At 47.9% G+C, this 24,922-nt stretch overlaps 1 protein-coding gene across 1 annotated transcript in view; it reads left to right on the top strand.

Annotated features, from left to right (window-relative positions):
- LOC144781973 (ribosome biogenesis protein NOP53-like) overlaps nt 1-24,922 on the top strand; it is a 105,854-nt gene that overhangs the window by 56,632 nt on the left and 24,300 nt on the right. The window contains exons 8-10 of the mRNA XM_078661067.1: nt 1,888-2,091; nt 8,657-8,832; nt 17,309-17,375. Of these exons, the coding sequence (XP_078517193.1) occupies nt 1,888-2,091; nt 8,657-8,832; nt 17,309-17,375 (447 nt within the window). The remainder of the gene's footprint in view (nt 1-1,887; nt 2,092-8,656; nt 8,833-17,308; nt 17,376-24,922) is intronic.

Raw genomic sequence — 24,922 nt, 5'->3', positions numbered from 1 at the left:
CATAAAAGCGCTTCAACACCCATCAGGGGTAACAAGTGCTATATGAATGCAAACCTTTCTTTCCCTTTTATCCCTCCGCTATCCTTCTCACTCCAAGTAACAGACTCATATCCACCACTGAAATTACCTTGAATTTCACCATATTAATTCACCACTAATCCTTTATAGGCTTCCTGAATAGCGTGCGTCAACAAGCGATAAATAAATACAAACCTTTGTCCTCCTCTATCCTTCTGCTATCATTCCAAATCCAAATAACTAACTAACCTATCCACCACTTGAAATGTACTTGCATGTTTCACTATACTAATTCAACACTAATCCTCTATGGGTCCCGGAGTAGCGTGCTACCTGCCGAAAAAGCGCTTTGACGCCTCGTTAGGGGTAGTAAGCGCTATATAAATGCAATTACAATACAATTTAATACCCTCTCCCTCCCACTCCGGGTACTTGAGAAAAGAAGGGCGGTAGACCGCACGTATTTTATTTTTAAATTTATTTTTTCACGGATGTGTACTTGTGAACTTGTAGCAAACCTTTAAAAAAATTGTTTAGGCCCTCAGGCCTAGGGGGTTAGGGTATCGGTACCCTGCTCTCTTGTGTCTTTATTTTTTTTTTAAAGTTTACTTTTTGTTCGGACTGAGTCCCGAGTCTTACGATGGCTGCCACCACTTCCTGATTAAGGTGGCTGCAGCCAATCAGAGCTCACTTTGAGCTCTGTCTGCTCGGTGGATCCTCTTTTGTGGGAAATATTCACGTTTTTTTACCCTTAATGTCGTCAAAACTACTGAACGAACTAACACCAAACGCAAAATCAATTCTTTCTAGCTTTCTGCCAAATTTGGTGCAAGTCCTTTCAGCGGTTTGGACTATAAAAACGGATGGGGAAAACACGTTTCGAGGACCGCCACCCCCCCCTTTTTTTTTTTCTTCTTGTCCCCGCATGACTGATCACTCCAAAACTTTTCATATGCAAACTAGTCAAAAAGTATAACTTTTTATTGGGAAAGTTTAATCAAACTTGACCAAAGGTATTAGCAACACAAAAAATTCAACTCCTATGGAAACACGTTCCTAGCTATTACTACCCAGTTGCTACTGCCACTGTGTAATCTATCCTACCTAGACAAAAGTGCATTGGCACACTTAAAATAAAAATATTGACCTAAGTTGTACCTACCATCAGTGGTAAGGCATGTGCATGCCTACAGAATGACGCAACCACTAACTGGCCGCGTCATAGCACTTACTTATTTATTTTGCCAATCAAAATAGCATAGCATGCTGTTGTTCTTTTTACCTATCCTGTTTTGGATTGCCAAAAGGCATTCATTAAACCAGTAGATCCCAAAGGAAAGACCTATTGGCTTTGCCGTTGTAGTTGACTTTGGTCATACCTCCTGCTAGTGTGTATGGCTTTGTTGGGTTGTAGCAAGGTTCACACACTATGACCATATATTGATACTTCTTTGGGGTCATAGTGCACATCAGCGTGTTATAGCAGTCTTTGAGTTAGGGTTTTGTAGCGCTTTCCGTTTATGGCATAAATAGCTTTTTTGGTGTGTTTTAGTGTTTTAGTAGATCCATGATGTGTAATTGTATAGAAAGGGAACAATGCTGTGTCCTGTCCCTTGTGTATATCATTTGTTTCCTTTGTCTCGAACTTTATGATTTAATGTCAGGTTTGCTTGCTTCCCCTTGCCCCTAATTTTGCATACTAGTAGTTTTCTTCCCCTTTTTCCCTTCTCTATGCTTTTCCTGGGCTTCTTGCTTTCCTCTCTCGGCTTCCTTCCCACTTTTTCCTCTTTTCTCTGTAACCTTGGGACCATCTCCTTCTTTGCGCGGTCTTTTGTAATAACCCGGTCTCACTGGTTTGGTCCTCTTTAGGAAACCGTATTTCGAGAACTATGTCAAGGTTTGTTGGAAGATTCAGATGATGAAGAATCGAAAGCCAACCCAGTCAAGTCCATGGAGGACAATGAGGACCAAGAAGATGAAGATGAAAATAGAGGGAATCCAATCTCAAAAGCTGCTATTGGAGAGAAGAAAACTGAAAGGCAGAGGAAACGAGAAAAACAAGCGAAAGTTTTGGTAGGCAAACTTTATTTTTTGTGTGTGTGTGTGTGTGTGTGTTAGTGTGTGTTGGTGTGTGTTAGTGTTATTATTTATTTGTTTTTTTGCCCCGTAATCTTGACTTGTGAAACTTTTGTGGTGCTACTTTCACTCCACAAAACGTTTACCGGTCTCTTTCAAGTAGTGGTTCCTCATTTTACACTTGGTTCAGTTTATCTCCTGTGGCATTATACTGGTTGGTGGCTGCAAGGCATGGGTGCTAGAAGTGACAGATTACTTTTCAACAGCACGATTTCAGAGCAGATCATGCCTTAATGTGTGTTATTAACTGAATTTGCTGGCCAGAATTGCTCTTAATTTGTCCTTCAAGTAATGGCCTCTGCCACGTGTAAGGGTCTATGTAGAGGGCGATTTTATTTTATCAGCTACGAGCAGCAAGTCTAAGATGACCTACAACCCACTCAGCCAACGAGTGTCCTGCAGCTGCCCCTTTGGTCAAAACAAAACCTACCTTAGAACTATGACTTAACGCCATTCAGATTCAGTCCAGGATCAATCTGTCGGGGAATGATTCCTGAGAAGAAGTTGTCAGCTAGTTGTCTGCAAACTTAGCATTCTGATATGTCGTCGGACATAAATGATCTGGTTAGGTTGCAGATAGTTGTTCATTCTGCACCTTTATTTCTGGGCCATATTATGAAAAGTACCCCAGGAGTTCGACAGGCGGGTGCACCCTTTTTTTGCAACCCAACGTCACTTTGGTGCCCCTTTTATAACATCAGACACTTGGGCTCCCCTTAAACTAAATTGTGCTAGTGCACAAGTTGCACAATCTCAAGGGGGCTTTGCGTGTTTTGCATGGAGCTTTTCTGCTGGTGCACAGGAGCTATCCTCTGAGTGAGGTGGACATAGTTAAACCCCTGAGTGTGCCACTTGCACACACCCATCTCCTCCCAGACATACCCTCTGCAGGTGGATGCCGTCACTTGAAACAACCAGCTGCAGGGGAGTATCTTGCTGTACCCAAACCCCTCCCCACTCCCCCCCACACTCCCTTCATTCCTCCCCTATCTCCCTCCTTTGAAACTGAGGCTGCAGGGCAAAAGGTGGACTGGCTGCTTCAAGCACCTGATGCTCCATTATGGATAGTGGTCCAGGGCACAACCCGCATATATGCCACTGCTCTCTGCAACCCGTGGTACTTTGGTATTACAGAAGGGGCTACAGATGCTTCCACGGGCCCATAAGTAACAGAGGTCACCGCCAGTGCTATATATGTGCTGACACTATTCCCATGAAACTTTTTCGTATTTGCATCAAGCACCGTCCCAGGCAAGCGAGGAAAACCTTTGCACCCGTGCCGTGTTATAGACATGGACGCAGCAGCAAAGAAGCGGTCGGGAGGTGCATTGACTTTGCAGCACATTGAGGTGGCATACAGTCTGTGCACCTTGTGAGGCCAGACAAACCTAAAAACAGGTAATAACATGACCCGCACTAGAAGACTTTACATACAACGGGGTCACTTTTGCTACCCAGAACCAGACAGCCTCTGTCTAGTTGTATGGCTCCTGAGGACTTAAAATTCAGGAACTTACTACTCCCTAGGGGATGCATGGAAATGCTGAGGCAGTCTATGAATGCCACCTAGTGGACCAGATTTGCCTAGTGGTGCAGGAAAGGGGAACTAACAGATTACCTAACAAGAGACACTATAATAATTGGATACTTACAATCCACATCCATTATTCAGCGCCATGATACCCTTCTGGGTCAACATGCAGAGGGAGAGGTGTGACGCAGTGGCCAGAGTTCACTGTTCGATCTCCAGCTCAGCATCATGTGACTCTGGGCAATAGCTCACTTGATGTCCCTGAACGCCCCCAGCGCATTGAAACCTTTATGGGTGATGTGTTATGTAATGTTATACTTGACATCCCTTTCATACTCATTGTTAAAGGTACACCTCCCAACTACAGTGGAATGCATCAAGGAGCAAAATAGGAAGGAGTCTCTGTAATACCCATTCATCAAAAGATTCTAATGTGGTGCCACTTATTTAGCCCCTTCAAGTCAGCATCCATACAATATGGAATCTTAATCTGGTACTAACAAAGTTAAGTGAACCCACGTACAAGGCAAGATTCTAATTCCTAACCCTATAGGCGTCGTTGTTGTTTGCTATCACATCACTATGCCGGGTCAATAAGCAGCAGGCATTCATAGCACAGGGACCCTAGCTACAAATACATCAAGACTGGGTAGTCATGAGCACCAATGTGCAATTCCTCCCAAATGTGATATCGCACTTCCTCGTCAACAAGGCAACACAATGATCTGCCCTTTTCCAACAGCCTAAAACACAAGCTGAAAAGGATGTACACAAAATAGATGTCTCCCAATTACAGTAACATATTACCAACAGGAAACGAGACAGTTCAGGAAGGGAGCCCATTCTTAATTTCCTGTTCACCAACAAATCAGGGCTCACCAGACACTAAAAGGACCTTAAAAAAGTGAATTGTGCAAACCATACAGACGTGTACAAGATAGCAATAGTAGTAGTAAATGGATTGTGTGGCTAACTCCTCTTTAAACCACATCTGCAGTGGCTATCTTTGCATAATGTCACAAACACTAAAGTGTAGACTTTCAGGTTAATGTGGAAGCACAAGCATTAAGACAACTGCTTACAAACGCACACTCGCTTCAACCAACCTGTGAAGTGGGGGTAATACTGCTCCGTAATCGATCCAAGGCATGTGACTCCAGAAAAGATTTACGTTGAAAAACATAAAAGGTTCTTTACCTGTAGGAAAAGTTTTGAAGCATGAAAAATGTTCTGGATTCACTTGAACCTCTCACCTCACCAGATATGTGGTATCATTTTCAAATAAGATGGGGAAATTAGTTAAGTAGAAGGTAATAAAATAAGTACAAAGGAAATAAGCTCAAGAACAGTACAGGTCACTAAAAAAAGGGGAACAAATCTAAAGATGGCAACTATTCACTGGGACATTGTAGGCATACATTTGATATCGAGGGCTGGTGACCATTCCAAAGGCCAATGGAATTATGTGATTCTGGGTCACAGCATTTTCCACATAATTATGAATTTGTCGCATTTCCCCACATAATCGGTCACCTGCTGCATAACCTGCAGATTATAACAAAAAAATTGTTTCTAGCTCAAACAGATCAAAAATTACTAAAAACACTGCAAAACATTGCCACGTGGTGGAAATTTCTTCGCAACGATTGACTAGGCACCTTTCAGTTGCTTATTGCTTTATTTAGATACTGGTACCAATGAAGTGAAACCCTTTCCAAACGGTGCTTACATGTAAAAATGATAAAATAATGAAGGAATATTACCACAAAATGTGCTGCATTAAGCCACATACCTTGTTTTGTCATGCCACATAATATAGTCCTAATTTGGTCCTTTCCTCCTGCATAATTTCAGTGGCCCTCACTGAACCCCTCTGAAAGATCGACGCCCAAATAAGAGGAAAACCAAGACCGGGCCATTCCAGATTTAACCACTAGATGGCAGAATAATACACCGCATGGGTATCCAGAAATGTCCTCAATATGCAAAATTTCGCTAACCGGGAAATAACCTTTCTGTTGCACCACAGTGCATACTTGGGCTGTGCCCCAGATTTGTGTATCATAGATGCACATCATATCAGTGCATTAATTGTGATAGCGTGCACTAAGCTGGCCTGACGCCTTTCCCCATCTCACTCCTTACAAGTTGAAAGTGCGTTACGAACCTGAACAGAGCCGTGTGTCCTGTCTCTAAAGTGGCAGGGACTCTTTCAATGTCTTTCTGCAAGTAGGCTTGCGGTGTCCACTGCTCTCCAGTGTCTGCTGCTTCCAGCAACTTTAGGCAAGATCATAACTTAAATCGTTACAAAGTCACTGTTGTGCCGGCCTCTGCTTCCTATGTCTGCCAATGACCATTCCTTACAGCTCCTACAGTATCCTCCCTCAGTGGCCTTCGTGAATGCTGTGCAGTGACTTACCATTAGCTATCCATGCTGCATTAGTGTCTGTCTAGGCTCCCCATGTGTTCCGCCAATCCCATGCTAGAAGGGGCACAGAGTAGAAGTGACCCCCTTTACCCAACCCTGGAAATGCTTGTAAAGTAGTCTTTAACCATGTTTGAAGATCTGCAGATAAAATGTAAGCTGTGAACTTCTGCATGCCTCTACATCACAGCTGTGGTGTTGGAAAGGGTGAACTGACACGTTACACCACTGATGCCAAACCAGTATCAATCTACATTTTCCTGGAGATAGTGCTGAGCTACAAGCGGATATTGCAGGGCTGCCTAGGCTTTGGTGCCTTCTCAACATTTCCTGGGCATTGGGCCAGTGCTGGCTTCGTTCTGCGCCCTTGCAGCAGTGTGTGTAAGCGTCCAGCCTGGGTGCTTGGTGGCCATCTGCTGCAGAGGAGGAATTGCCATCTGTGCGGCCGACGAAGCCGCTCGGGGGAGCTGGGAAGTTCAGAGATGAAGACTGTTGGGCCAGGGGCTATTTCAGCTACTGCAGCAGTAGCAAAATTGGTGTTTGAGGAACCAGAGGCAGTCAAAGTTTCCTTGAGCGTGTTTTGGTTTATGCGTTCATCTCAAGATGCCTTGTTTTCCTGGTCTGTCTTAATTTTTTGCGCCCTGGCTGTCCTAATTTTCCAAATAGCGGTTCTAGAATTATTTTTTATTTTTTCTTTACTTTCTAAATTTTCTGTCACTGATTTTATTTGGCTCTGCGCCGATTTATTTATTTATTTTTTGGTCCACCGTCTTTTTTTTATTTTTTTTATTTTGCAATTTTTAAGCGATCTCTTGTATACAGATGTGCGCCTTTAGACTATTTTCAAAAGTTTTGAGGAAGCTATGTTGCGTTTTATTTTCTGTTCTTAGACAGGGAGGAGATTGGTTCTGCTAGCAGGAATATGTGGTTCTTAGTTTATAGTCTTTGGAATCTCCTTCCTACCTTCACAACTGCATACTATCACTAATTAAAGTAGTGATCACCACCTACCATAAAGAATCAGACTTGGGAAAGATCTAGTTGGACCAGCAGCTTCTCTGGGTGCCTCCTGGACAGTGAATAGTAGCTTTTCGGGTGCACTCGCCTAGAAGAGTAAGCACCCTAGAACCCCAACCTACTTTGGTTGCCTGTTGAACAGTGAAGGGTAGCTTTTGAGGTACACTCTCCCAAAAGAATAAGCACCCTAGGATCCCAACCTACTTTGGGTGCCTCTTGGCCAGTGAAGGGTAGCTTTTGGGGTTCACGCGCCTAGAAGAGTAAGCACCCTAGAACCCCAACCTACTTTGGTTGACTCTTGAACAGTGAAGGGTAGCTTTTGAGGTACACTCTCCCAAAAGAGTAAGCACCCTAGGACCCCAACCTGGTGTGTACTGTCTCACTAGTCTATCTGGTCCTGGCTGGAGCAAGGACTACTATTTGTATCATTCACTGTCGGACTCATGTGCTTTAAAACGGTGCACTGTGTCCCTTACTGGATATTGGTGACTGTCTTGGTGTTCATTACCAGCAGGAACCGTGGAAGAACCACAGACTTTGCTGGGTGGCAGCCTAAGTACTAGGTTGAAAGTGTTATTGGGATACCTATTATAATGGGTGACTCTTTTATTGTGGCCTGGGAGCACTTTTAGTGGTGACCTTGCACCAGGACTAGTTTGGCACTTTAGATTATTATAAAATCAAAGCTAACCTTGCATCATAGTCCAACACTGGCCATACCTTGCTGCATTACAAGCTAAAAGAGGTTTACTTTAGGCCCAGATCACATTTTTAAACAGCACGGCTAAAATGTGTTATGTTATGTTATCTTGACTTATAAAGTGTGGCAGCTGCCCCAGCTATGGGGCGTCCCTGCGCTGACACTAATTGTTCTGAGGCAACTCCTACTGTGGCGGTGTTCACCGTATCTGAGAAAAGCGCTAAAGTCTTGGAGTAAACCAGACACAACTGAAACCCCAGAAACGCGCTTTTACCGCAGGACGAACAGCGGGTACTCTTGAGGGAGACTAATGTGAAATCTGCGGATACGAGAGCAACGCCCTAGTCCTTGAGAAGCTTTGGTAGCCCAAAGGGCTTGCCCTTTGCAAAAGCAGTTGAGACCCTAGCCCAGGGATTCGTCAATCGACATCCCTGTCTGCATGCTGAAGCACACCTTCATCCACCTGCCCCAAGAAGTAACCTATATATATTTATTTGTCAGTGTCTAGGCAATATTGGATCTTGAGCTGGATTCTGTTTGTGTGTATGGTAGTTACAAATTTATAGCAATTTTGCACCCCTAGCTTTATAGGTTAACAGAACACTTGGCTACACAATCCAGCTGGTGGCTACTAGGCGTCCTCATCTAGCGCAGATCTCTAAAGTTGACCCCTTCTGCGCACTAGCTGTGCGGTTTTTCCCTTTTGCCTGCTGGTACATACACTTTTCATTCATACATTCAGGTCTGCTAGTACTAGAAAAGTTGTAGGATCAACTACGGGTATTTGGAACTCTGGACTCTTTCTCACCTCTCCCACCTCTTCTTGCAGGTAGCCAGGCGGCAGGCGGAGAAAGCCTTGCGGCTGAAGAAGCAGGAGGTCTTCAAGTTACGCTCGATTCGCTCCGAGATGAAGCAGCGAGAGGACGTGCTCGCCAAGCGCAAAGAGAAGCGGGTCGCCAAACACAAAGCGGAGGCCACGCAGCCCAGGCGGCTCGGAAGACTCAAGTAAGAACGCAGATCTGGTGGAAGGGGGGGTGGGAGAGTAGTGTTCACAAGCTGGAAGGCAGGACTCCCAACTACACATACTGATCCTAATAAAGGGCTTTACAATATAAGGCGCAGCGGCGACCCGTCCCTTCGGTGTACTGCCATAATATTGTTTCATTGTCGTACTACTAAAAGAATGACTCCATAATCTAGACTTCATAGTGTCTTGATAATAGGCTGTATGAGGTGAGTGTAGATTTACTATTCTTACTCCGTAACTCCACATCTCCATACCTTGCAGGTGTATTTGTAGCTTCAAGGTACGTATATGTGGAGTGCAATCTATAGTTACCCTACAGTATTGTGCTAATCGAAATTATGCCTACTATATTTTTTATACTAGACTCACATCCTGCCTCTACTACATGAGGACCCGTGCTCCGGTTTCTGCCTGCCTCTCTGGCTTCTTCCCCACACTATGCCACACGGCCGTCCCATCTTCTTTTTAGTATCTGCTGGTAAAACCAGCGGAATTAGAATCTACTATTTTTCTGTCCATTTTATTCAGCATAATCGGTCAGGAAAGCTCGTTTTTTTTGTTTAATATCAAATCCAAGGGTGGTGGAAAATGCAAAGAAAAATATTAAAGAGCATTAAAAGTAATGGTAGAAGAAAATTGCATTAAATATATTGTTTACTGGTCCTCAAAGAGATGGAAAACGTGATCAAAATTAACATATTAGAAACAAAAAGCCATTCCTGTGCTGCGTGTATGCATTTGCATCATCCGCATATTACAATTCTGCCTTGAAGAGCAGAAAGAACAGTTTTGAGAAAAATGCAAATACTTTTTTTGTAAATCGAATAATTTACGTTTGAATAATGTATTCTGATGTTTTTTTTTCTTACTGGGGCAGTTAACCAATTGGCCTGTTGGGTGCTTTAGCTTCTTTCCTACCGTTTGTACACTGTTTGCTCATGCTTCCCACCCTGCCCCTACTACACCACGTCCCTCTTCCCATTTTGCTTCTGCTGCCCAAGGTCTCCCATCTTACATCCTAATACAAGATGCCCACGTTCTGCCCGCTAAATAAGGAGGCCCGCCACCTACCGTGATGTTTTCTCCAGACCCTCTGCAACATCAGCTTGCTTCATTCCATGAGCTGCTCAAGATCTGTGCACCCCCCACTCTAGCTGCCACTCGTGCTCTCCCTCTGCTCTGTTCTAGGTCTCTCCACCGTGTTCTTTTCTATCTGTTGCTACACACGCCTCTCCACCTAATGTCTACGCTTCTCTCTACACTGGGATCCCCGTAGTATCTGTTACACAAGATCTCTCTCCCCTGCTTCATCCCACCTCTGGCCCAGGAGGACTTCTGCCTCCCATTTTGTCTCCTCTATCCAAGGTTCCCTCCCCTCATGCTACCTCTGCTACTCCAGGCGCTCCCACCGCCTCTTACCTCGTCTATGCTCCCGGTTTCTATTGTGCCTCTTGTCCTCGAGGTCCAGCCACCTCCCCCCCCCCCCCATCCTGTCAGTAAACAAGAGGGTTCCCCAGCTCCTCTTCCACCTGAGGTTCCTGGCCGCCACTAACCTTTCTCTGCCACACCAGGTTCTCCCCACCCTTCTTGTGCTGCACAAGAGCGCCCCTCATGCTGTGGTGCTTCTGCCTAATACGGTTCCCCACTCGCTACTTTCTTTGTTAAAGGACCTTTGCCTCGCACCTAGCCGAGATTTTTCTTCCCAGCCCCCCCTCTCAATTGAACCTACACGCTTCTAGTTTTTGCTTTATTGCACAGTGCCCCATCAGTCTCTTTAAGGCACTGTAACATACATATCCTGTCTTATCCCCACTCTTTTGTTCAGGTCTCCCTGTTTTCATTCTTTTTTAGGTCTCGCCTGTCGATGCGCATGCGCATCGAGCTTGCGAGACTATTGGGGCTTAAACAGTCTTTAACCAACTTGCAAGGAATCGTGGCGATTCCTTGCAGTGCCCGTGAAATTCAAGCTCAATGCGCATGCGCATTGAGCTTAAAAGCTCGTGCACATCAGTTCCCTCAGCCGGCTGCTTTAACACCCTCTCCCCGCTCCGCCCCCTCCCCGCCGTGTCGCATTTCTCCTCCCCCCTCCCCTTCTCTCCCTCCGTCTTGTTTAATCCCTCCATCTTGTTTAATGTAGCGTTCTTCCATATCCGCTTTTATCGCATTCATACACCATCCGCTACTCTATACACGAGCGCTTGCACTCTCAGTGTATGTCGGGATAAAGGCACATGTCACACACTGTGGCCGGTGAATTGCTTTGCCGACTTCCTTCGTCGTAAAGGGTACTTGTCCTCATCGCAGGGTTATGGTCATTATTTTCGGTCCCCATCACATTATTTTCCCTTCTGTTTGTTCTTGTGTTCCATATCCGCTTTTAACGCGTTCATAATACACCGTCTGCACTCTCAGTGTATGTCAAGAGGAAGGCGTGTGTCACTCACCGTGGCCGGTGAATTGCTTTGCGGACTTCCTTCGTCGTAAGGAGTACTCGTCCTCATCGCAGGGTTTTGCGGTTTCTTAATAACGTTCGGCTGCATTCTGGTAACAGACAATGTGCACCCGCAATCTATACTTGGTGCTTTCTCTGTTTAGATGCTGAATTGACTGGTTGCAAGTTGTGTATGTGTGTATACCCACCTAGGAAGCGCATTCAGATGTTTCAACAATTGCTGTTCAACCTTGACAGCGTGCTTTAATTATTTTCGAGCGATCCTGTACTTTCTATAGGACACGGAGAGCCCCAGCGGCAAAAATGCACAGCACTACGCAAGAAAATGTTCCTCTCCCCAAAGCCCTGGTATTGTATGTTCCCTTGAAGTCCTGATCTCCATTTGGGTGGGGTGTATTATTTACAAAGTGAAAGCTTGTTCTTTTTGTGACTTGCGGTACAGTTTTGTTTGGCTTTGTAATAAAATCTCTATTAGCTCTCAAGTGCTTGGCAATACTCCCCCCTCCCCCCATCCAAAATTCGTCATCGCTCCTGGCCCCGCGGCCAATGCTTGTTTTTCCTCGCTCTTGCCCAAATCACTCGCATGAACTCAAAAGACCGTGTAAACGCGCTTTGTGGTTCTGTTTAGGAACCAATATTTGTATTTGCCCTTCTGTTTTCAATTGCGGCTATTTGACCCTGCTGTTTCAACAGATAAAATGCAAATTGCAAGCAATTTGTCCGAAGCCCGAAAGTGTGCTTCTGGGAGGAGGAGCTTTAACACATACACGCAGCCACCTATCTTAATAGCTGTGCAGTCGGGGATACAGGAGCTTTCCTAGCTACGGTGCTGGGTGCAGGAGGCAGAGGTCGTCTGTATATTCATTCTTCAAGATCTTATGTTTGCTCACTATGTTCCCTCCATTAACTGACACCTTTCGATTGTATGCATTCGAAATGTCTCGGCATCTCTCTCTCTGGTCGAGCTCCTCTGTGTTTTGTTTTAAACTACTTTTATTTAAAATGAAACGGGTGTGGTGAAAGAACGACACATCCTCCGCACCTCACGATAATAATTAGTTGATCTTTAAATGGCTTTGACACGCAAGGTAGCAACACGGAGACATTTTTAGGAAAGGGTTTATTTATTGCACAGTTGGAGTTTCATACAATCAATAAGAAATGTATCTGTGTCGTACAGCATATTTTAAATTTCAGTTTTCAAAGTGACACATTAAACTACTGAAAATATATTATTGCAGTTTCCTTTGCAAATATGCGAACAAACTCCCCGACCCTACTTATTTCTCCCACTCCCGCTTGCTATCCTGCTCCCCCGCCTCGCACCAGACTACCATTTGTCGCATTTAGACTACCTTCTCCCCCACCCGACTTGAAAGGCAGCCTAACACACCAACATTTGTCTCTCACACCACAGACTCCTGCGCCCCCGCCCACCCAGCAATGCCGAGAGCTATTCCCTCCCACTTGTTTATCTACTTTCAAGCCGGCAACCATTCCGTCCTTGTCCTCTCACGCTTGACCGATCTGGCCCGCGGTTCTCACTCTTCCTTGCCCTGGCCTATTGAACCTATATTTTCCGCTTGTGCCTTACCTCTTTAGGCACACCCCGATCCTTATTGTATATACTCCTCCATGCAGCCTAGGCTGGACAAGCATGTGACACAGCAATTCCTCGTGTTCTGTTAAGCACCGTTGCTTCTCACACGCCCGGTCGTTTCTCTCCCGCCGTCCAACGAAACCACGAACGGTATGCACAGTTTTCATCCTCTTACACATTGCTTTTAGGCACCATCTCTGTTTTCTACCCTCTTTTTCTCTCCCTTTACCACCATTATAAATATACTAAGCGTCCTGCCTTTAAAATTACGACCCAGTTCCTTTACATTTCCTGCAGTCATAGGCAGCACATTTCCCCCACTTGCAATAAAATTAAGTTCACCTAACGCCAAAGTTTACCACAGATGCAGTGACGGCCTGGGGCGCTCTAACTAACATAAATTAACAAGTTGCTGTGACAAAGCTTCAGAGGAACCACAGCAGCGATGCCATATGAACAGCAGGCAGCCACAACACATCTCCCCAACTTTGTGAGGAGGAACGAGGTTACAACTTCAGTGTGCGCTTCTTCGCAGCCATGCTTTCAGGGCAACTTTTCTGGGCGCGCAGGGCCCATCTGTTATTAAAAAATGCTTTAAGTGCAACAGAAAACTTCTACCAGGGCCGTAATGTAATTGCGTTCAGGGGCCTTACATGTTATCACGTGCTGTAGCATTATATTAAGCTACTGATCAACAGTGCCTACTCCTGCGTATTAATTTTGCGAGGGGGGACAGTGTTACGACTACAGTGTGCGCTCCTTCACCGCCGTGCTTTTGTTGGAATTCGCTTTAAACTGGGATGTAATGTTATTGTGTACAGGAGGCTTACATAAAGGCGCTGTCACGATGTTTACACGCACTTAACAGACCTTGCGTTCCTGGCTTCCATTTACGCTTACAATGTATATGTAACAGAGCACTGAACAACTTTGCGAGGTGGGACGGGGTTACCATTAAAACTGTTGAAATTAGCTTAAACTAGGATGTAATGTTATTGTCTACAGTAGGCTTACATTAAGCCGCTGTCCCAATGTTTACACGCACTTAACCGAGCAGTTAACAACTTTGCCAGGGGGGACGGTCGTACGACTGCAGTGTGCGCTCTTTCGCCGCCATGCTTTTAGGGCAACTTTTATGGGCGCGCAGGGCCCATCTGTTGTTAAAAAGTACTTTCAATTCAACAGAAAACTTCTACCAGGGCCCTTATGTTATCGCGTTCAGTGGCCTTACATGCTATCACATGCTGTGGCATTATATTAAGCTACTGTTGAACACTGGCTACTCCTGCGTATCAACTTTGCGAGGGTCATAGTGTTAGAGTTTGCGTTCTCTGGGCCCGGTATAACAGGAGGAGGGCATGTTCTTCACTGTTAAAGTACATTCTTGTGGGGCTCACATTTGATCTTTAATGTGGTGCACAAAGAACAGACTGGTCCGTACTTTTAAATGCGAGTGAGATTAACCGTAGGGAGAAACCACATGCACATTTGACTCAAGCTGCCATATTGCATTGCTGTGCTTCTCTCCCCTGCTGCACTCTCCTGCTCTCTAGAGATGTAGCATAACGACGAGAGCTGCCATATAAGTCACGTAAATACAAAACATGTTGCATTCCAAATGCTATCGGTGTCACATTCGCGAAAGTTATAACTATTGGGATTGTAAATGACAAAGCCATCAATTTAGCAATTTTAACAACGAAAAAATAAATTAAATATGTCATTTACAAGACCAATAACTACAACTTTTCTAATGCGAGACCTATTGCATTCCAACCCCACTCACACACGCAACGCCACTCACACACGCAACGCCACTCACACACGCAACGCCACTCACACACGCAACGCCACTCACACACGCAACGCCACTCACACACGCAACGCCACTCACACACGCAACGCCACTCACACACGCAACGCCACTCACACACGCAACGCCACTCACACACGCAACGCCACTCACACACGCAACGCCACTCACACACGCAACGCCACTCACACACGCAACGCCACTCACACACGCAACGCCACTCACACACGCAACGCCACTCACACACGCAACGCCACTCACACACGCAACGCCACTCACACACGCCACGCCACTCACACACGCCACGCCACTCACACACGCCACGCCACTCACACACGCCACGCCACTCACACACGCCACGCCACTCACACACGCCACGCCACTCACCCACGCCACGCCACTCAGCCACGCCACGCCACTCAGCCACGCCACGCCACTCAGCCACGCCACGCCACTCAGCCACGCCACGCCACTCAGACACGCCACGCCACTCACACACGCCACGCCACTCACACACGCCACGCCACTCACACACGCCACGCCACTCACACACGCCACGCCACTCACACACGCCACGCCACTCACACACGCCACGCCACTCACACACGCCACGCCACTCACACACGCCACGCCACTCACACACGCCACGCCACTCACACACGCCACGCCACTCACACACGCCACGCCACTCACACACGCCACGCCACTCACACACGCCACGCCACTCACACACGCCACGCCACTCACACACGCCACGCCACTCACACACGCCACGCCACTCACACACGCCACGCCACTCACACACGCCACGCCACTCACACACGCCACGCCACTCACACACGCCACGCCACTCACACACGCCACGCCACTCACACACGCCACGCCACTCACACACGCCACGCCACTCACGCCACGCCACGCCACCCACGCCACGCCACGCCACTCACACACGCCACGCCACTCACACACGCCACGCCACTCACACACGCCACGCCACTCACACACGCCACGCCACTCACACACGCCACGCCACTCACACACGCAACGCCACTCACCCACGCAACGCCACTCACCCACGCAACGCCACTCACCCACGCAACGCCACTCACCCACGCAACGCCACTCATCCACGCAACGCCACTCATCCATTTGCAAAACGAAAAATGTCAAACTCTTCTATTGCGAGACCTATTGCATTTTCAATGCTTGTTGTATCTTAAAACCCTTTCAGAATTTTTAAAAATGTTCCCTCTTGTCTTTTCCCCCCCTCACTCTGCACACTCCTCCTTCCTGCTTCAGATCAGGGGGTTGTATCCTCGCTATGTTTAGCTTCTCGTCTCACCCAGGCGGTGACCTTGTCCTCTGCTGCTCGATGATGAGCCCCATCCTTGCGCTTCGAGTATTCAGGCCCTGGGGCCGGGAATGTGCAGAGAAGGCCGGTGTTCCCGGGCTAAGCCGAGTAGGTGTCTGCCTGGGAACTGAGGGCGCCGGAGGACATGGCCCTTCTCGGGTCGAGCTCGCTAAACAAAGAATGTTGGGAAGCATGACAAAGGGGTCAAAAGAATGTATAGGGCGGTGTGTAAACAGAAACGAACGAATGGTGAATAGTGCAACAAAATACACAATTGTGCTATATACATTCTTTAAAGTGGAATGCCAAAGCTGATTGATGTCATGAGGGCAGTAATTAACACTTCACGCCAGATGTTCTAGGGTGCCCCTTATTAGTGTAACTTTTTTGGTTTCTCCAGGTGCACAACTCTGAACCTGGCAGTTGTTTGCTACGGTCGACGTTTGGATTTTGTCTAGTAATGTCCTTGTGCGCTCGTGACACATTCTCCTGCCAGCCTTGTTTTTTCAAACGTGCTCCTTTTTTCCATATCCGCCTTAAAAAATGACCTTTTCAGTTTTTCAAAGCCATGCTGGCGAATGGCTCTTTTGGAGTATGCCGTCTGTCGTGAGCTGCACACCTTATCCGTCGCTCCACTAAATTGCTTTTCTTGATGCTGATATGAAGGGATGATCCGCTTATCGTCAGCAATACAAAAAAGCAATTCTGATGGGAAATTCCTGTGTTAACGTTTGCTTGGCATTGGGGGGAAACTGATGCTTTGTCGAATAGCCTGTAGAGGTGGAGTCGGTCGGACATTTTGAAAGGAAATCAGGCAGGTAGAGTGCGAGCTGGGGGTAACCACTGAATGCGGATGATTTGTGAATGCTTATAGTGGGTGGGACCAAGGTTTGTGATTTAATTAATGGCCTTAGCTTGTTTGGGAATGCCTCCAGTTTGGCTTATTAAGGGCCCGGAGATACTTGGAAGTAATGAGGTTGAACAGATCGCATAATTGGTTCAAGTGGGAAAGCCAGGGTTACAAATTTGATCTTTCAAACCTTTATATTTAAGGAAACCTTTTCTGTTGCTGCTTCTGCCAGTTTTCTGCACTTTACGTCACTTGTGGATCAAAGTGATTCCATTGTTGGTTTGGCATGGGTTGAACATTTTGTAAAATATTTTTAATGAAATGCATACTGTAGACCTTGCCTCATATTCTGCCTCCCTAATGGCACAGAATGCTCCCTTCCTTCCAGGTACGATGACCCGGACACAGACGTGCAGCTGAGTGAAGAACTGGCTGGATCCCTCAGGACGCTTAAGGTATTTACGAACATTTACTGTCTCCTAAATCTACGGAGCAGTGTTGCACCTGTCTTTGGCGCCATTTGGCTGTGATATTTGTAGCGTGGAATGGTCTTCGGTGTCTCCATCTTACTGCATTTCCCAGCCCATCTTCCTGTGCGATTTGAAGATAGGTTTGAACTTGGTACTTACTAAATTTTCTCTCTTGCTATTATGAACATTTGCTTATTTGGTCAGAGCAAAATTGTCAATCTATGCAGACCATTAAATCTGTGTATGGCTCCATAAAGGTGCTGTTCCTATGGGCCGAAAATTTGCAATTGGAAAGTTTGTAGGAGGCCTTGCTTCCGAGCTCGCCCAACTGTTGACCCAGTCTTACAGTGCCCGATGAGGAGATCCATCCTTGCGCTTCGAGTATTCCTGGCCCTGGCGGCTGGGAATGTGCAGACAAAGCTGGTTTTCCTGGGCTAAGCCATGTTGGTGTCTGCCTAGGAACTGAGGGCACTGTAAGATGGGCTATCCCTCTCCGCACCTACTGCATGGTCCAGAGTTTAACTGCTGGCCATTCTGCTACTAAGCAGATCTGTTAGGGTCGGGCTTTGGCGTCTTTGATAGTTCAAAGGCGTTTGTACCAGTGTACATAGAATACGCACAAGACTGATTGCTTCCTTCTTGATAACTCTGCTGCTGGGCAGCTCTCTTGTAGATGACTGCTGCATGAAAAAAAACATTAAAGGCTGCACCACTTTAAGTTTTCAATGTAGCCCAGGAATAAGCAGATGACACTCATTTGGTAATGTTTGATGTACAACTCTACTGCTTGTACATTTGTGAAGATATTGAATTTTCAAACCTCGACTGAATTTGGTTGTTAAACTGTCTGAAAGTACCTTAAAGGGTAGGAGTCCAACGTGGGTGCAGAGGGCTGATCTGTACCAGATTTTCAGATTACCCTATTAAACTAAATCTAAAGTTAATCTAAACGACACCGTCTATCTGAAAATCTGGCTCGGATCTGTATCTCCTGGACTGAGGTTGGACCCCCCATGGTTTAAAGAGTGAGGCTACAAACGTGCTGGTCCATTCAGTTCAGGAGTGTTAACCACGTGTTTCTTTGTAGGTGTTATAGTAAGGCACTTTTGGAGCATTACTGCAGCATCTCTGGTTGACCTATGGTATGGGAGCAGTAACTACAGAGGTCAATGAGGAGCAGCCACGTTTCTATGGCCATGTAATTCCTCGAGTGGTCCTAATTTTTTTTTTTTTACGGAGTTTTATATAGCGCGAACTTGACCCCAAGGTATCGGGTATCTGAGCGCTTTACACGAGCACCTGTTAGGTTACATGAGGACACAAAGGTTCCCCAAATGCAAGAAAGGATGGGGTTGTACGATGATGTAGCTGCTTGATGGCAATGCCTTGTGTGTGTGTGCGTTTGTCTGTCTGTCCCACACACACATTTTTGGAAGATCAGCTTGACTGGCTCTTCTTGGTTGCGACGTAATATGTGTTCGAGGCATGTGGGCTGCTAAATTCATATCTTAGCATTAGATCGCCGCCTAGTGTTGGGCTCGGATGATTGCACATTGTTGTCCTGGAAGAGTCTTCGAAGTATCCTGAGATAGGTGGCTCCTCCCCTGGACTACAGTGCGCATGGGCATCGGCTCCATCCCCAGATTGTTTTTTTCCGCCATTGGGTTCGGATGTGGTTTCGACGTCTTACTGTCGGAACCAAGTAAAACTATCTTTTTTGCAGCGTGAATCTTTCTGGATTCACTATGCTGTGCATTATTCCGCGGTCTTGTGGTTGGGTCCGGATTCGTAGTCTTTTCTTTGTTTTTTTTTTTTTTTTTTTTCTCTTTGCCCAGGTGGGCGTCGGCGTCACACCCCCTTTGGGTGTATTTCCGGTGACGTCGGCATGCTTCCTGCGGAAGCTCCCACTCTTGGGCGCCATCTTCAGATTCTTTTTTTCCGCGGTCGGGTCTGGATCGTTCCCGTTTGGGCTCCAGACATTTTTGGAGAAAGAAGAAAGAAAATACAGAAAAGACGAGGAGAAGTCATCTGAAGACTCCAGGGGACTTCACCGACGAAAGACAAGCAAAGATAAGGCGTTTTCCATCCAGATCTTCGACGACCGTCGACGAACACGCGACCAGAGAGGCCCTGGACGCTCGAGGATGGACAACACGCCGTTCAAGTTCTGCCGTAACTGCCACCACAAGTACGCGCAGAAGGACCAGCACCCGGTATGCAACCTTTGCCTACCGGTGGACCACGAAAGCGGAGACTGCAACGCCTGTTCCGCCTTCACCCCGAAGACCCTTCGTGTGAGAGAGAGGCAGAGGGTAGCACACGCCGCCCTGCAGGGGAAGGCCCCGACCCCGTCGCTCTACGAGCTGGGGATGTCCTCCGAGGAAGAAGACAACGCTGCCGCCGAAGACGACAGCTACACGGTCGTAGAGACCGATTACACGAAGACTTCTGACAAGGTAGGAGACTCTTCGGCCCCCAAGAACCCGAGAGACTCTGAGTCTCGAAAAATCGAGGGCAAGACCCCGAAAGCGCCGACGCCAAAAAAGGCGGCGTCCGCGACTACTCCCAGGCCCAGCGGATCCTCAGAGAAGGAGTCCCCGGCGCCGAGAGCTGCTGATCAGCAGAAGACGTCGAAAATCGTCCCCGAAAAGGATCGATCGACGAGGGAGAAAGACCCGAAACTGTCGACGACGACCAGAGACCCGATATCCGGTTCGACGTCGAAAACTTCGACTCCGAGAGGCACGGCGACGAGCCATCCGTCGAAGAGAGCGGCGGAACCATCCGACGCGGAACACGCGGACGAGATGGAAAAGAAAAGAAGGCGCCTCGAGGCAGAAATGGAGAACTTCATGCAGCGGAAAAAAGATTTCGACGCAAGGATGAAGGCCTTCACGATCCCTCACAAGACCAAGCCACCAGTGCTGGAGGCGGTCGAGGAGGAAGAAGAAGAGGTCGCCGAAGTCACCGAGCAAGACCAGGACGTCGAGGTGTTCGACGACCAGGAGGAGTACGAGAATCCCCACGAGAGCTACAGCTATGGGGAGGAAGATGAGGGCAGGACAGACACAGAGTCGGCGCCCTATGACCTTCAGGAGGTAGATTACATCGATGTCGACACCGACAGCCCGGAGGAGGTGGTCGACACCTACCCCTCGAGGCCCTCGCCGCCGGACGACATCGGGGCCTACAACGCGGTGATACAATCTGCCGCAGCAGCTTTCAAGCTCAAGCTCGACGAAGAGAAGCAGAAAGCAGACTTCCTTCTGGAAACATTGCTCCCAACACAAACGAGGAGCCAGTTCCTCCCGATGCTCGAGAGCGTCTTGGCTCAGGGGAAGGAAGCTTTCAGGGAGCCCGCAACATGCAAGGCAGTAACTCCCAGAACTGAGAAGAAGTACAAGCATGCCGCAAAGGACCCGGCCTACATTCAGGGCACGGTCTCCGCAGACTCCATTATCACGGCCACAGCAAGGAGGAGGGCTAACGTACCCACTACCTCGGGCCCGCCACCGGATAAAGAGAGCAAAAGGATGGATCTGGTGGGCAGAAGGATCGAACGGAATGCCGCGACCCACTGGCGCATGGCTAATTCCAACGCCCTGGTAAACAGACACATGTACCAAATCATGGAGGGACTGGGGCAGTTGGTGAAGGACTTGCCCCAGGATGCCAAGCAGAAAGCCGAAAAGCTAATTGAAGAGGGGAAGAATGCTGCAAATTCTTGCCTTAAGACGGCCCTGGATGGGGCAGACACCGCCAGCAGGCTCATGATGATGGGCGTCACGGAAAGGAGACACGCCTGGCTCAGGATATCCGGTTTCAAACCGGAGGTGCAACACAGCATCCTGAACACACCATTCAACGGCAGTACGCTTTTCGGACAAACAGTTGATGAGCAACTCAGCCAACTTAAGAAGGATAACGAAACAGCAAGATCCATGGGAGCATTGCAGTTCAGAGGGAACAAGAGGGGCACCCCGTCACGGAGGCCCGGCGGAAGAGGCGGAAACCAGCCAGGTACATCACACCAGGCTTTCCAGCAAACGCACCAGGCAGACTCGCAGGGTCAGCAGGGCCATCAGAAACAGCCCTGGCAGTACCAACAAAGAGGCCAGTCCTTTCGAGGGAGAAATGGACGGGGACAAAATAGAAGAGGGGGCCAGCAGCCCACCTCCAAGTGACTTCAAAAAAAATCCGTGTGCCCACCCACAAAAAAGATCCCAGGGGGCAGCACGTACAGATGGGTCAAGACAAACTAGACACCTACGACCACAGGACACCAGTGGGAGGAAGATTAAGATTCCACCTCCAGGAGTGGAGAGGAATCACATCAGACAAATGGATCCTCAACATTATCCAATTCGGATACTGCATAGAGTTGGAGGCGAGGCCAACAAACAGAAAACCAAGAAGAAAGCCGCTAGCAAGCAAGCAGCTGCAGTGCCTTCAGGAAGAAGCAAAAGAACTCCTGCAGAAGCAGGCCATAGAAAGGGTACCCTTCAAGGAAAGAAACACAGGAGTATACTCAACATACTTCCTGGTACCAAAAGTAGACGAGACAATGAGGCCCATTCTCGATTTACGGTTCGTGAACAAATTCATAAGAACGCAAAAATTCAAAATGACCTCCCTGCAAGAGGTGCTCCCACAGTTGCAGACCGGGGACTTCATGGTCACTATAGACCTCAAAGACGCATACCTGCACATCCCAATGAACAGGAAGCACAAGCACATGCTCAGGTTCACCGTCGGAGAAAGCCACTACCAGTTCACGACACTGGCCTTCGGTCTAAAATCGGCACCAAGAGTTTTCACAAAGTGCCTCGCAGCAGTCGCAGCGCACCTAAGAAGGCAGGGAATACATGTATACCCTTACCTGGACGACTGGCTGGTGAAAGCAAACTCATACCAGAAATGCAAGCTGCACGCACATACAGTGACCAGCACGCTCATAAACCTGGGGTTCTCCATCCATTGGAAGAAATCATCAATGGAGCCGGAACAAGTGAAGATCTTCCTGGGAGCACAGATCAACACCTTACAGGGCAAGGTGTTCCCCAGCGAGAAGAGGGCGAGGGCGCTGGTGAAGGAAACTCGCCTCTACCGGAAGGGACAAGCTCGGACAGTGAGGACGGCGAGCAAGATCATGGGGATGATGGCATCATGCATCCACCTGGTACCGAATGTACGACTCCACATGAGACCCATTCAAGAATGGCTACAGGAGCAATGGTCACAAGCTACAGGCAGTTGGGAGGATCTAGTGGTTGTAACGCACGCAGTGCAGAAGGAGATGACATGGTGGACCATGGAGAACATAGCAAGGGGAAAGCCTCTAACGCCCCCAACGCCAACAGTGACCATCACCACAGACGCATCCCTGAAGGGATGGGGCGCTCACATGGAGGAGCTCAAGGTGAGGGGACTGTGGACACCGACGGATGCCACAAAGCACATCAATTACTTAGAATTGAAGACAATCTTCCTTGCACTGAAGGCCTTTCAAACAAGACTGTACAAGCACAGGGTATTGATACAAACAGACAACACCACTGCGATGTTCTACATCAACAAGCAGGGGGGCACACAGTCCGCACCGCTTTCAACGCTGGCGCAGGAGATATGGAGATGGGCCATCCCTCTCAAGATAGACCTGCTAGCCATACACCTACCAGGGAAGGACAACATACAAGCCGATTGGCTCAGCAGGCAGACATCGGCATCCCACGAGTGGGAGCTCAATGCTCAGGAGACAAGATACCTGTTCGACAGGTGGGGGACACCATCGGTGGACCTGTTTGCCACACGCCAGAATGCAAAATGCCAAAACTTCGCATCCAGGCAGCCCGAGGAGGGGACACTGGGGAATGCCCTATGGATAGATTGGTCAAGGACATTTGCCTACGCCTTTCCCCCGATACCACTGATGCACAGAGTACTGAGCAAGTGCAGAGCGAGCAACATGACACTGATACTGGTCGCACCGCAGTGGGCGAGGCAGACCTGGTACTCGCAGATCATGGAGATGACACAGTGTGCACCCCACAGATTCAGCAGGAGGAAAGATCTACTGTCCATGCAGAACGGAGAGGTACTGCATCCAGAGCCAGAGAGCATGAGCCTAGTAGCGTGGCTCCTGAGGACATAGAGTTCGCACATTTGAGACTACCAGAAAGCACCCTGAGGGTACTTCGGGAGGCACGAAGGCCCAGCACTCGAAAGTGCTACGTTGCGAAATGGAAAAGATTCACAATATGGTGCAGACAGGAAAGACTCCACAATAAGATGAAGAGGGACTCCACAGTGCTAAGGTACCTGACGCACTTACTGGAGAAGAACCTTAGCTCATCCTCGTTAAGAGTTCACTTGGCAGCGATAGTAGCCTACACAAGGGGAGAAACGTGCAGGAGCTTCTTCACATCACAGGTGGTGAAGAGATTCCTAGAAGGAGCGAAAAGGATCGCACCACCCAAGCGGGTGCCGCCACCTGCATGGAACTTGAACACAGTCCTAACGGAACTCATGAAAGAGCCCTTTGAACCACTTCACAAGGCCTCCCTAAAGATGCTAACTATGAAAACAGCCTTCCTGGTTGCGATAACGTCCTTACGCAGAGTAAGCGAGCTTCAAGCGCTGACGCTACAAGAACCATACATACAAATACACAACGATAGAGTTGTGATGAGGACTGACCCACACTTCATGCCGAAGGTGGTATCCAATTTTCACATGAACCAGTCTATACAGATACCGAGTTTTTTCCAAAAACCCACAACCAGCGCAGAGAGAGCTCTGCACACCCTGGACGCCAGAAGGGCAGTCATGCACTACATTGAAAGGACAAAGGGGCACAGGAAAACGAAACAGTTTTTTGTGTCCTTCGCAAACAGCTTCATGGGCAAAGCAGTAACCAAAAGGACCATTGCACGATGGATCGCACAAACAATCCAACTCTGCCACAAACGGGCAGGACAGGAACTGGCTGAGGGGACACGTGCCCACTCCACCAGGAAGAAGGGCGCTACAATAGCCTTCCTGGCTAACACACCCATAGAGGACATATGCCTGGCGGCAACATGGGCTTCGGTGCACACGTTCACGAAGCACTACTGTGTGGACATACAAATGAACAAGGAAGCTCAAGTGGGACAGAAGGTGCTACAGCACATATTCAACACCCAACGCTCATCTTCCACCCAGCCGCCACAGAGATGAGAAACCGCTACAAAATCTATGCACAGCATAGTGAATCCAGAAAGATTCACGCTGCAAAACGAATAGTTTTCTTACCTGTCGGTGTAGTTTTGCAGCTTGAAGATCTTTCTGGATTCACTAGCGAACCCACCCACCTCCGCCAGAAAGATGAGGCTGGAGAGAGAAGAGGTGGTTAACTAAAGAATAGACTTTGAAAATACAAAGCGGTAAATACAAACTAAGAAGAACATTGCCATTACTTCGGAAACGAAAGAAACACGGAAAAAAAGAACCCGAAGATGGCGCCCAAGAGTGGGAGCTTCCGCAGGAAGCAT

Source organism: Lissotriton helveticus, chromosome 9, assembly GCF_964261635.1.
Source record: "Lissotriton helveticus chromosome 9, aLisHel1.1, whole genome shotgun sequence".
NCBI classification, from domain to species: domain Eukaryota; kingdom Metazoa; phylum Chordata; class Amphibia; order Caudata; family Salamandridae; genus Lissotriton; species Lissotriton helveticus.
The sequence above is the reverse complement of the archived record's forward strand: the minus strand, read 5'-3'. Positions and strand labels throughout refer to the sequence as shown.